Source organism: Cloeon dipterum, chromosome 1 (assembly GCF_949628265.1).
Source record: "Cloeon dipterum chromosome 1, ieCloDipt1.1, whole genome shotgun sequence".
NCBI classification, from domain to species: domain Eukaryota; kingdom Metazoa; phylum Arthropoda; class Insecta; order Ephemeroptera; family Baetidae; genus Cloeon; species Cloeon dipterum.
The window spans coordinates 34642650-34655221 of NC_088786.1; the positions used below are offsets into that span (position 1 = coordinate 34642650).

General features: G+C 41.6%; 2 protein-coding genes across 2 annotated transcripts; one reads left to right on the forward strand and one right to left on the reverse strand.

Moving 5' to 3' along the window:
- The first annotated feature begins 492 nt into the window (after positions 1-492).
- Positions 493-7865, forward strand: Mtp (microsomal triacylglycerol transfer protein). The gene is made up of 14 exons (XM_065490681.1): positions 493-733; positions 1136-1159; positions 2106-2314; positions 3629-3985; positions 4047-4212; positions 4272-4417; positions 4468-4628; positions 4692-4852; positions 4911-5248; positions 5494-5940; positions 6133-6339; positions 6397-6551; positions 6614-6781; positions 6842-7865. Exons 1-14 carry the CDS (start codon positions 640-642, stop codon positions 6987-6989), a joined length of 2781 nt encoding a protein of 926 aa, XP_065346753.1. The 5' UTR covers positions 493-639; the 3' UTR covers positions 6990-7865.
- On the reverse strand, positions 7271-10533 carry LOC135944015 (bone morphogenetic protein 10-like). Its single transcript, XM_065490695.1, has 5 exons — positions 9596-10533; positions 8321-8464; positions 7894-8261; positions 7614-7838; positions 7271-7549 (listed from the first exon to the last, which is right to left on the reverse strand). The coding sequence occupies exons 1-5, from the start codon at positions 9735-9737 to the stop codon at positions 7316-7318; spliced, it is 1113 nt and encodes a 370-aa protein (XP_065346767.1). The 5' UTR covers positions 9738-10533; the 3' UTR covers positions 7271-7315.
- Positions 10534-12572: the final 2039 nt, after the last annotated feature.

Below are 12572 nucleotides of genomic sequence, written 5' to 3' on the forward strand. Positions count from 1 at the left end.
TAAGAGTCTGTATAGGAGCTCAGAAAAGTAAATTTCCACATGCTCTTAATTTGGTTAATATGGCAAATCTTCGCTCTGACATTAGTTATTTATAATTGTTGATAACTAAATTTTAAAATAACTTGAACTCGATCGTCACATAGAAATAAAAAATAAGTATCTTATACGCTTATGCACGTGGATTGTATCGACCTCTCCGCCGGAGTATTTGATTATTTTTTGTTATCTGCTTATTGTCGGTTTCCGCTGGCGCTGACCCCGCGATTATTTAAAGACATTGTTAAATTCGTGAATAAGGACTGAGGAAGGATATCGAGGTCTGTGAAAAGTAAAGTGCCGTCTAGACCCTGCCCCTCCCTCCCTCCCTCCGGTCCGCAGCCTCCGCGTGGACTTGTGGAGCAGATTGCCGTTCTCGTGACGATAATCGAGAGAGCCCCAAGTCGCGGCGGCCGAAGTCTATGTGTGAGGAGATTCGTTCTTCCCTTTTGGACGAGACGACAAAACACTGCTCAGTCAGAAAAAGCCGGCAGCTCGTCCTCGTCAGTGGAAGCACGGCAGCGTGACTTTCTCAATCAGTCAGGATTTAATGCCTCGGTGACTCGGGCTCACCACTCTTTTCGCAGACTCAACAACTTGTGGATGTTTAAAAATAGCTCCCCAGTGAATAGGATTTCGGCCTTCAATATGATCTTTCAATACTCTTCGTTTCTCATCTCTGCCTGCTTGGTTCTTGGTGAGTTTACTCTCATTAATTTGTAATTTTCAAGCTCCCCGAAAAAAATGAATTGTTTTTTAAGAGTTAAGATAAGAATTTGTTTTGTAATCAAAAAATAAATTTTTTCATACTGATGCAATGCAGCTGAATTTTAACATGTGTGACGAGAGACCATTTTATCTGTCTAACAACAGCATTGACCTTTTAGTTATCGGTTGCTTCTGAGATTCTGAGCTCCATTAAAAAAATATTTATCCTCAGCATTTTGATACATAGATGCTCTGCTTTTCTTGATAAGTTTATTTTCTAGAATATTCATGATATTTTCAGTTTAATTTATGTTATAAAATGAAAAATTTAGTGATTTACTGGTTTAAAAATAAACCTCGACGAATCTGATGTAACTTATTTTTTTTGCAGGTCGCTTATCGTACGGAGCACCGAGTAAGTTCAAAAATCGCATTAAGTTGTGTGTTGAGAGCAGTTCAAAAACCTCATTTTAAATAGTTTTTGTGCCCTTCATGCAGTGAAGCTAAAGCCAATTAAGTAAAATATAAAATTAAACTAATTAAAGTCTTTTTTTGTTGATATTTAAATTTGTTGTCTGAGTTTGCACGGCTTCATTCATTGATGCCCACACAAATGAAATATTTTCAACCTAATTTTTAAATTGAATCAAAGCTTCACTCCCTGGCGTGGTAATTCCCACCAAATTGAATATATATTTTTTTAAATAGATAACTACTAGGATTTCAAATGGGGCTTGATCCAATTTACGATATGGAAACGCGTGATTGCTATTTAAATAATATGGACCACTGAATAATAAAGATTTTAAATAAAAATAATGATTACTCTGCAAAAAAATTTAAAACTAAATATTATATCCTCGTCACGTAATAATCTCTAACTCGACTCATTGATCACACGTCACTCCAGCTCTTCTGAGCTGAACGCAGCAAATAAAAAGCCCACTCTCTTTAATGTTAGTCCGGTGTTGGTTGTTGGTTGACCCAGTGCTGAGGTCACCCAATGTCGAGCACCAACGTGGCGCTCCCTCAGCGACATAATATATAAATGTCCAAAGATTTGCTGGGTCCGATGAGATTAATGTAATTAGGAAGCACTGCGGGCATATTGTGCCGGGTTGAGAGAGCAGTAAAGACGCGCAGCTAGATAGCGGGGCAGGCTGTGGCATAACGGGTCCGCCGCGCCGGCCACTTTACTTTCTTTCTCGCGGCGCGGCTGCTGCAGTCAAGTGCGTGTCGTTGGCCGGTTCGTTCCCTCGCTCGTTCGCTAGCTCGTAGCTCGAACGGAGACGCGATGTCGGGCGTCGGCCGCTGCTCGTCGTCGGCCCTGCTGCTTTTGCTGACGAGCCTTGTGTCCACAGCGACGCCGTCCACGCCGTTCAGCCAATTCGACGTGGGCAGCAGCAGCGCGTACGATTTCGTCAGCACCGTCCTGCTCGACGAGCCCAAGACGCGGCTCGCCACCGGTGCCGAGGCCAAGGACGTCGGCTTCCAGATCGCCGCCACCCTCGAGGTCGCCTCCCTGTGGAACAGCCCTGCCGACGCCAACGACAAGATCCTACAGCTCACGGTGAGATTCCATTTTTTTTTCTTTATTTTTGATTTGGCTTCTATTGACAAATTTTTCTTTATCTGATATTTTTTGCGACGAAACTTGTTCAAAATAATATTGCCAGTCGATTGATCATCCTGTGCATGAAATATTTCGCCCTCCATCATTGTGATTTGATGATTGGGGAGAGAATTCAATGACCACCATATAGGGGCTTCTGAGTAGTATGTGGAAAAACATGAGGGCCAGACAATTGTTGCACAACCTCAAAATGGATGAGCAATAAATTTTTTCAAAAAGGGCTGATGTAAGACTTTTAGTGAAATCTGGCGCCCAAATAGAGGTTTTTATTTTTTAATTTGTACCGCTGTTAGAGACAACAGATAAGAGCACTTAATTTTTTAAATAAATATTTAGAGCGGTTATCAGTTGTTGAATCGACTATCAATAAAGTTATGATAACACGATTTACCTGAACTAAGAACATCAAGTAGTGTAAATCTCTTCTCTGGCGCTTAAATTACACAACATAAAAAAACCGCACATGTCATCCTCATTTATGGCCGCGCGCATCCAGTGGAATGATTTCATACTTCCGCGATTACGAGTTTCCCAAGGCTATATATTCTCCAGCGTAACCCACGAGTTTCACTATTCGCACCTCCTTTTATTTAAATGGCAACTGAAATTTAGAAAATTTCCACGCACTTTTGTTTTGTCGAGCGGCACATTCGCCTTACGAGTGTACCGTTAGGATTATGAGAGCCGCGCGCGCGTGTCTTCTGGTTACGCTGCTAACACAAACTCATAGCATCACGTTCATTTTTTACTAGTTTGTTTGTGCACCAAGGACAAATTTAGATTTTAGGAAAATGTGTTGTTTGACTTATTACAAGTTAGCCGTAAAATAGCTTTCGGTTTCTCTTGGAGAGGAATTATCGCGTTGCACACGTCACGATAGCAGCGTTAGACGAGGAATGTTGGGGCAGGGCGCCTCTCGGCTATTAAACCTATACTCCAATCAAGGAAGGAGGACCTGCCTGAAAGAATGTCAGAACAAGGTCATTGCCGGTGTGGCGCCGTAACGTCAGTCACCTCCTCTTCGAAGAATAAATACAAACTCTACTTGTGTTAGGTTAAAAATAACCATTTTGTCATTTTCTATATTTAAAATTAAATAACTTCTGTTTTACATTCTTATTATTTAAGTTAATGGTGCATTTTTAGCACAAAATTTTTAGTTGAAAAATAATCTGGAACCAGCTGTATATAAATTAAAATTTTATTAATATTATAAATAAATTCACAATTGATTATTTTATTTTTCTGCAGTTGAAAAAGCCAATCCTCCACATAAAATCACGGAAAGCACCTGCGCCTGATGGCTTCGTGACGCACACTTCCAATCTCGAGTCGCTGAAGAACAGCCCTTTCCTTGTGCACTGGAGCAACGGCGGGGTCAAGCACCTGTTCGTGGCAGAGGACGAAAACCTGTCGATGGTGAACCTGAAAAGGGGCATCGCCAGCCTCTTCCAGTTTCGCACTTTCGACGTCGAAGCGAAAGAAAGCGACGCGTCCGGATTCTGCGATGTGAAATACGCGACGAGTGATGGGATCGCCGTTGAAAAGACCAAGAGCAATTGCGTCGCGCACAAAGGCGTCGTCCCGTTCACCATCCACCCTGACAAAGTAAAATTAATGAAGACGTTTATACCATGCCAGCAATGAATATAATTTCATTTGTATACAGGTCTTTGGCCTCGCTGTGAATGGAAACAGGAAAACCGAGTATGTGCTCAAGAGTGACGCCTCCGCCGTTGACAGCATCACATCCTCGGAATACCACGAAATGACCGTGGTCGTGCGACACGAGGCAGGTGGATCCGTGGCGGCCAAGCAGGAACTCAAGTTGATTGGTGAGAAGCGGGAAATAAATATTATTTCGATTGATATATTAAAATATTTCTTACGCCAGATTCGTCGAGCGATGCGAAACCAGTGAAAGGCTCCTCTCTCGAGGAGGCCGTCCAGCAAATATCGTCCAAAAACGGCGCGAAATACGTCAAAAAGGATATTTTATTGGAAAACGAGCCGCAAACCTGCCAAGATGAGTGCCCATCGGTAATGCAAATATTTATCATCACTGGAAATTTATTATTTTTCTCACGTAGTTCGCGAAAGTGGTTCGGGACAACAAGAGTAATCTCCAAGCGTCCAGCTTGGGCACCATTAAATCCTCCTCGTCGTTCATTAAAGCTGTGAAAGTGGCGAGAAAGTCAAAGGAAGAAGATCTTTCCAAGGTGTTGAGCCACGCCAAACATGCCGATATTTTGTAAATATTTGTTTTAAGCCGCCGGAGGTGTTAATTTTCTAACAAATTTTGTGTTAATTTCAGGCCTCAGCTAATTGATATCGTTGCTGCCGCGCAAACAACCGCGTCGCACAACGCAGCCGTCAAAGTCCTAGATTTTAGTTCAGAGAGAACCATCGACCTTCCAGAAAGGTACCTTTGGTCTCTTTCATTCGGATCTCAGCCGCTCGAGTCAGTCATTAGAGGTAATTTAATTTCAATTTTAAATCAGAGAAAATTTAATAAATTGAATTTTATTCGTAGATTTGCTCAGTCGGGCCGAGAAAAATATTCCTAGTCAAAAACTGAGCGAAACTCTGGCCCTGACGATCTCAGGAATGACCAAAAAATGGCTCAAACTGCCTGGAAATTCAGAGAAGGGATTAAAGAACGAAGTGCGCAACTGGGTACTGAAGAAATTGCAGAGCTGCGACCTATCCGAGGAGGATTGCAAACTCATGTACATCAGAGCCCTGAAAAACTTGGGCCTCTCTGAAACAATCCCTGACCTCATCGAGCTGGTGCAAACGGGCAGCAGGAAGGTGTGCGTCACTAGCATGAAAGCGATTTACGGAATGCCAAAATCCGCGTGGAACCAAAAGGTAATTTTTAGAATTATTTAATTCACATGATTAAAATTAAATAAATACTATTAAAAACACGTACGCAATTCATAGTTTGTGCAGTACATTTAAACCATGAAATGAACATTATTTTAATAATTTTTTTTTTGTATTGTTTTGTTTCCTTTATACAAAAAAAATCAATTTAAAATATTTGATTTTCAAGCAACGGTTATCTTCAAAGAATTCAGCACATTTAACTAAAATATTTTCGTTTACCACAGGTGCGCGACCTTTGCATGAGAGTGTACCTTCAGCTCGGCCGGCGTTACGACTCGAGCGCCCGCACGCTCGCCGTCGACCTTCTCCTCGAGGCCGGCGTGGACAAGGAGGAGCTGCACCAAATGCTGGCCGCGATGAACCACTTCATCACCAAGGATTCGCAGGAGGTGGGCCAGTATCTTCTGCAGAGACTGCGTCAGGTGGCCGAAAAGAGAAAGGAGCTGTGGCAGACCTTCGTGTCGATCCTGCGCGAAAACGAGACGAGGCTGAACAACTACCACGTGCTCGGGCAGAGGGGCATGGCCACCGCCTTCACCAGGGAATTCCTCAACACGGCCAGCAGCAACGGCAGTCTCGTTTCCACCCTCGAGTTGGCCGGCGGCATCCTCAAGAGGAGCACCCTGGATGTCGTCATTGAGGGAGGCGACGACGCGCAAGCCATTTTCACGGTAGATAATTTTAATTTACATTAAATTAAATAAGTGCAGGTAACAGAAAAAAGTTAAAATAATTTACTTGGAATTGATGAAATTTTAGTATTTTTAGCAGCCTCAGAGTTTGAGGCTTTTCCAACTGCCTCGAGTTTTGTTTTGAAATTGTAGAACTCCAATATAATATTCAAATTTACCTGTCAAATTCAGATGGGAATGTTTGCGGGTGGATTGAGCAGTTTCGTCTCGTCGGACGATGTTGCTGCGCCCTCTGAGGAGGAGGAGAGTGCCAACGCGGGCATGGAACTGACCGTCATGGGCGTGCAAGTGCGGCCGTTCGTGTTTTTCGAGGGCCAGGGTGAACTGATGGGGCACGTGTGGTCTGGAACTGGCTCGGAAAGAACGCCGGCTTTTCAGGTAATTTTTAAACCTAGCTGTTGAAATCAACTGTGACCTATTTTATAAAATTTTCAGGCTCTAATGCTGCTGCACGACCACTTTGAACAAATCAGCCTGCAGAATGGCTTTGTGGCGGAACTCTCGATGACCGGCGGAATTTCCTTCAACCTTGCTGGTGAAGTCCAGCTCAGTCTGTGGAACAGAAATGCCCATTCTGTCGTCGAGAAAAAGTAAAACCAAAAACTGCAATTCTTGGTAAAAAATATTAATTAAATTATTTAACAATTTGCAGCGCTGGTGTGGTTTTGCAAGGGATTATCACGGTCGACACGTCCTTTGTAAAGAGCATGGTTGACTTTAATATCGCATCTGAGCCCCGTTTGAATTTGGTCTCGGACGTTAATTTTTACAACAAAGTAGCGCTGTGTCTGCAGCTGAGACAGCCAGACATGACTGTCAAGTAAGTTTTATTCCGGTAATTAATACGTTTGTAATTTGTAATTTTATTTCTTTTCCTTAGACACAACATTCACAAAGTGGAGAGAATACCCGGAAGCAAACATAGGCTGCGGAAGTCGAAGTACAAGACATTCAAAGTGGCAGGGAAAACGTACGCCTTGAACCAGAAGAACAATGAAATGTGTAATGAGCTTTTCAGCGAAGAGTAGCTCCACGGGAAATTTCATCTAATCAAAGACTGCGTTCAGCAGAGTGTGGTTCATTCCAATGCGTGATTGTGTTAGACAGATTTTCTTGTTACGCTCGAGATTAAAGAATGAGAGGAGGCTGTGAGAAAATACGCTGCATCAAACTGTATACCACGCGCTGATTGCTCAAGGTGGATTTTAATTACCATTTGTAATAGAGACCACTTTTATATTCAGGTTTGAAAATATAGTAAATTTTATTGCTCCTCAAAATGCACAAATTTGGTGACTAGAAATTATTATGCTTTCAGCTATTTTTAAGAAATTTTTTTATAAATTAATGCTTGTCAGCGGCATCCACACTCGACCACGACCATGTCTTGGTAGCTGAGCCTGTAGGTGAGGACGCCGTTTTGGTCCAAGTAGAGCATCGATATGGGCTTCAGTTTGGTCGGCACGCAGCACGGTTTTTGTGCTTTCCGAGGGTTGGTCGAGTGCACGAGAGACTGGATTATCGAGTGTTTCGTCGGGGTCAAATGTTCACTGATAGGGTAAACGCACTTGCCGGCACACTGATAAGCCTGCGCATGCATTATCAGCTTTTAGTTTGAGAAACAACGAGTCAAAGGTCAATAAGTTACCAACCTCGTAGCCCTCGGGAGCGACTATCCAACTGTTGTACTGGATTTCGGTAAAGTCCACGAACATCGGCTTCCGCCGACACGGGTTTTTAAACATTTTCTTCACGGGATGCGCGGTTGCTTTTGGCTCCGGAGTGGTCGTTGTGGTGGTGTGCAGAGCGGAGGCCGCCCTCACGCCGAAATCCTCGTCCCAAATGTTGTTTGTCTCCTCTTCATAATCGTCCAGTTCCTGCCAATTAATATTTTAATCCCTTCTTTCTGATAAAAAAATAAAACCACCGCACCTTTAAATCCATGAAAGGCACGCTTCTTTTGGACACGTTGTGCCCGTCGAGCGCTCCCTCAGGCCTGGCAGGTGGGTTGTCCAGGCTGTAAAAGAGCATCAACACGGGCTGCAACTTCTGGCTGTCGTCGAGGTTGAACTCGAGGTCGCCCCCGCCGCCTACGTTCGTGTAGGGGTTGAGCACGTGCACGTGCACGTGCAGCTCGTTGCGGCCCAGCAGACTCCACGTTTTGAAGCTGCTGCTGATGTTCACCGAGAGCCACGTGTTCCGCTTCAGGTACAACTGCATCAGAGTGGTCGGGTGCGCCTCCACGTCCATCGAGTTTTCCTCCGGCGAGCGCAGCGTCACTTGCAGCAGCCGCTCCACCCCTCGATTTTAAAATCCATTTAGTATTTCTTGAATTATTAATTTAAAAAAAATTGTGTACCATAAAAGGTGCGGCGCCGGTTGTGCAGGCTAGCGAAAATTTTGAGCTGTCCATCTTGAAAGTTCTCTCCTTGAACGCTTTCCGGGATCGTGAAATGAAGGATCTGAATTTCCTTGCGCTGCGGTTTTTCGCTCTGCGCCGTCACTGCCAATACGAAAATTGATTAGCGGTTTTGCAGAGGTTTTGTATAGAAGAGCAATGAGCTGCATTTTGTACATTTTTGACCGTGGAAAGTGGTTGGTTTACTTATTTTTTGCGCAAAAAACCAGCTGGAAAAACCCACTATTCTTTGGGTTTTCCGCATTTTTCCGAATTTAATCCGTAAAAAGTCATATTTAGCGCCAAATAAGTAGGAAATTTTGGAAAATTACGATGAGAGTTAAGATTTTCAGTCTTTTGGTAAAATACTGATTTTTATACAAATCCCTATTTTTGGTCAACCATCATAAGAATTTTTGATATTCCATATAAATGCATGTGTTTAAAAAAATGCGCAAAATTGTAGAAAAAACCCACAAAAAACAGTTTTTTTTTGCAATGCATTGGGTTTTTCTGGAAAAATGCGGGTTTTTGAGAACTCTGCTATTTTTCCCTTTGTGCATAGCAAGGGAATAGAAACATTAGGAGCCAACAATGCGATTCTAATGGCGGGAATCTGGATTTTTAGCTCATACCCTTGCTTGAGGATTACGGCAAAAAATTAATATTCAATTTCAGGACCGAATAACTGCATAAATCCAGATTAAATCCGGCTTGGCCATTTTTTGTGACGAATAATACATTTTGTAACGATTCATTTTCACAAAAATTTGTGGCTTTCTGGCCGGGAAATATTTTCGCTTTTTAGGGAAGATAAAAATTTTACAGAGCAGACAAAAATGCATAGAAAATTCCCTTGGATATTTACTAAAGAGCTTTAAGACAATTTTTGCAGAGTATGTATTTCTATTTTAAGCATTTTATGGGTCTTTTTGCATCAGTATTAATCCGTTTTTAATTTAATGAAGGCAGGAGCGCACGTAGATTTCATAATCTGTCTAGAACCAGTTGCCGAAACTAGTTAAACAGGAATTACATGCACAAATATTGGAAAAATAAACAACCCTCTCGCCCTCTGGGGAAAATGCATGCGATTTCTACTGATTATGTCCATAAATCCGCTTTATGCAACTCGGCGTGTTGGCCAGATGTGCTGGTTGCATATCCTTGCGTGCGTAGGCGTTCAATGGACACGTAACACAAGTACAGAATGAGGCTTGTTGGGCAACGAATTACCGATTTTCAGGGGGTTGAGACTTCTGACGACGTCGGCAACGGGGCGATCCGAGTGCAGCAGGTCCAGCATGAAATCGGGCACGCTTCGCGAGCAGCAAACCGCGCTGACCATCACGAGCAGCAAGAGGTGCGCTCGGTACATTTTTCAAGGCGGACCGAGCGGCGTGCTCCCCCAGGAACAGTGGCGAGTGACCACTTGAAAGTTGCTGACTAAATTTAACAGTAATCATCTTATCGGCCGCGCGCGCGGCAGCAGCCCCTAAATGCGTAGCGCAGAACAGCGAGAGAAGATGTTAGTTCTAATGGAGCACCGACAAAATAAAACATGCGCGCGTTCATTTCGGCAGACGATAACTTGTTTTCGAAATGCCTTTAACTTATAGGTTTACTGCCTTTTAAACGCACGCAAAATCTTTTAAAAGCCCGTTAATTTCAAGATGGCAAATATTAAATATCTGTTTTTGGCGCCGCACTTTCTTATCTTGCGAGAGGTCTTGCGCAAGAAAAAATTGGAATGAGCAGACTTTGGCAATACCACAATTTTACTAAGCATATTTTTCTCTGTCTCGCATTTTCTTCTGAGTGAAAATATATGTATGCCACTTCGGACGTGAACGCGTAAACAAGCAAACAAACCAACCAAACAAATGCCAAGAGGCGTTAATTATAAGAGCAGGAAACATCTGCTTTTGGCGTCTCGGATTAAATACTAATGTCACTGCGTTTTGCTATTTTTCTTTAGTGTTTCGTTCCCACTTTTTGTAAAATACATAATTTGACAAAAATCTTAGATTCAGTGTTTTATATTTTTTTCCCAATTGACCAGTTGCATAAACCCTTAGTTATTGAAGCCACCAACAGATGGCGCAACCACAGACTTTCTTAAAAATTTTGTTTTAAGCGGTTTTAAGGCATATCCACTGCGATTTCAGACTCAATCTTGCTATTTCGCTTTTTTTTTAATTTATTTGCTTTATTTTTTGACGTGCTGAAAACCAAAATCGGTTCAGCCATTCGCCGTAGAAACGTTGGAAAAGATTTTTTTATTTCAAGAAAATAGTTTTTCACGATTATACGGCGATTGGCTAAACCGATTTTGGTTTTCAGAACGTCAAAAAATAGCAAATTAATTGAAGAATGCACAGTAGCTAGATTGAGTCTGAAATCGCAGCGGAAGTGCCTTAAAATCGAAAGTCTACGGTGGCGCCATTTGTTGGCGGATTCAAACACTTAGGGTTTATGCAACTGGTGAATTGAAAAATAAATTAATCACGTAAAAAATTAAAAAACGATCTGATTTACAGATTCTGAAACAACCGAGGGTTTATATAGTCATGCAAAATAATTGCTAGTGATTTAGCAAACCACCCCTACGTGAGAGTTTGTGAGCTTTAACGTGCAGTGAGGGCACATTTTCGTGAATGGAAGAACAAAGACGAGCGTGAAGCCTACTAAACGCAGCCAATGGCGAATATTTCGGCAAGAATGTGAGGAGAATATATAAAAAAGTCTGTATAAAATAGAACGAGAACAAAGATCATTGTTTATTTATATCGTTGTCTGTTAAAAAAATCACACTGTTTGTGAGATGAATAGAAAATTTCTTGAGACCAAGTTTTTAATGCCAACTTGCAAAGGCCTTCTGCAGAACCGTGTGGGCGTCAGGGTGGAGTGTCGTAAGCCTACACCTTTCTCAACATCCTCCCGGTAAAGTGTGTTCGGAATAAATTTTGTGCTGGACGGATCGTTGAACCACTTGATAAATCGCAAATAATGTGCCGCACTCCACCCGATGAATTAATAATCATCTTTGTGGAATACCAGAGAGTTGATGTGACTGAAAAATCAACATAATCCGCAAAAGGAGGATGTCTGCAGAACAACTATGCACATTGCAGCTTGAAAAAGGTCAATTTATACCATTGTTTGTTGAGGCTATTGCAAAATAATTAGAAAGGAATCAAAAGGCAACAGTTTAAAGTGGAATGATACTGGGCAACAATTGAAAATTATTTAAATTGTTGGATGCCTTAAACAATTGACCGATAAACAATTGTTTCAACAATTTGCATTAATAAAAAAGTACCTTCCTACAATATAAAAATTCAAATTTTGCCAATTTTCTCCAAAATTTACAGTGCTTGAACATATTTTCTTGGAATATTCCGATTCCTCTGGTCGTGATCTGTCCAACAGCGTATGCCACTTATTGGGGAAACTCTTGGGTTTGAAATTAAATCGGATTTCAAGTAAGGAGACAGCCCTTACCATTTGAAAAGCACGCTAACTTTCCAGCCAATTTTCTCAAAAAATTAAAGTGCTCCTTAGGTCAATTTAGGCTTTAACTGAATCCTAGGGGACGAGTTTATGCATTGGCAACAAGCATTTTCCAGGCTTTTCCAGTATCATTCCACTTTAAAGTAAATCAAAACAGGGTGACAATTGAAAATTATTTGAATTGTTGGATGCATCGATAAAACAATTTTTTTTCTACAATTTGCAATAGTAAAAAAGAACTAAGCTAAAGTAAAAATTCAAAATATTCGAATTTTCTCCAAAATTTCCAGCGCTTGACCACATTTTTGTGGCAGATTTCGATTCCTCTCGTCTAGATCTGTCCAACAGCGTATAAAACCTTTTAGGGAAACTCTTTGCTGTGAAATAATATCGGATTTCAAGTACAGAGACAGTCTTTACCATTTGAAAAACATGCCACATTTATAACAAATTTACAGTGCTAATTTAGGTCAATTTTGGCTTCAACTGCGAATCCTAAGGGACGAGTTCGTGCATTGGCAACAAGCATTTTCCAGGAATCCTCTTTAAATCAGGATTTAAATGACAGTAGGTCCTTTAAATTTCCGTGTTTTAGTTTCTGATTGGTGTGTGTGGCTTGCGAAGTAAAAATTTCTTAAAGCTGAAAAACACCGTTTAAAAGTAAAAAACTGCAATTTTTTAATTTAAATAAGTAATGAAG

Bases quoted from the DNA above. Each gene is read 5' to 3' on its own strand.
- Mtp (XM_065490681.1), top strand. From the start codon at position 640: ATGTTTAAAAATAGCTCCCCAGTGAATAGGATTTCGGCCTTCAATATG. The intron at 4,629-4,691 runs GTAAATATTTGT...TGTTAATTTCAG, and splicing joins GCCAAACATGCCGATATTTT to GCCTCAGCTAATTGATATCG. The intron at 6,340-6,396 runs GTAATTTTTAAA...TAAAATTTTCAG, and splicing joins AAAGAACGCCGGCTTTTCAG to GCTCTAATGCTGCTGCACGA.
- LOC135944015 (XM_065490695.1), bottom strand. From the start codon at position 9,737: ATGTACCGAGCGCACCTCTTGCTGCTCGTGATGGTCAGCGCGGTTTGC. The intron at 7,839-7,893 runs GTGCGGTGGTTT...ATTAATTGGCAG, and splicing joins TGCCTTTCATGGATTTAAAG to GAACTGGACGATTATGAAGA. The intron at 7,550-7,613 runs GTTGGTAACTTA...ATGCATGCGCAG, and splicing joins TCGCTCCCGAGGGCTACGAG to GCTTATCAGTGTGCCGGCAA.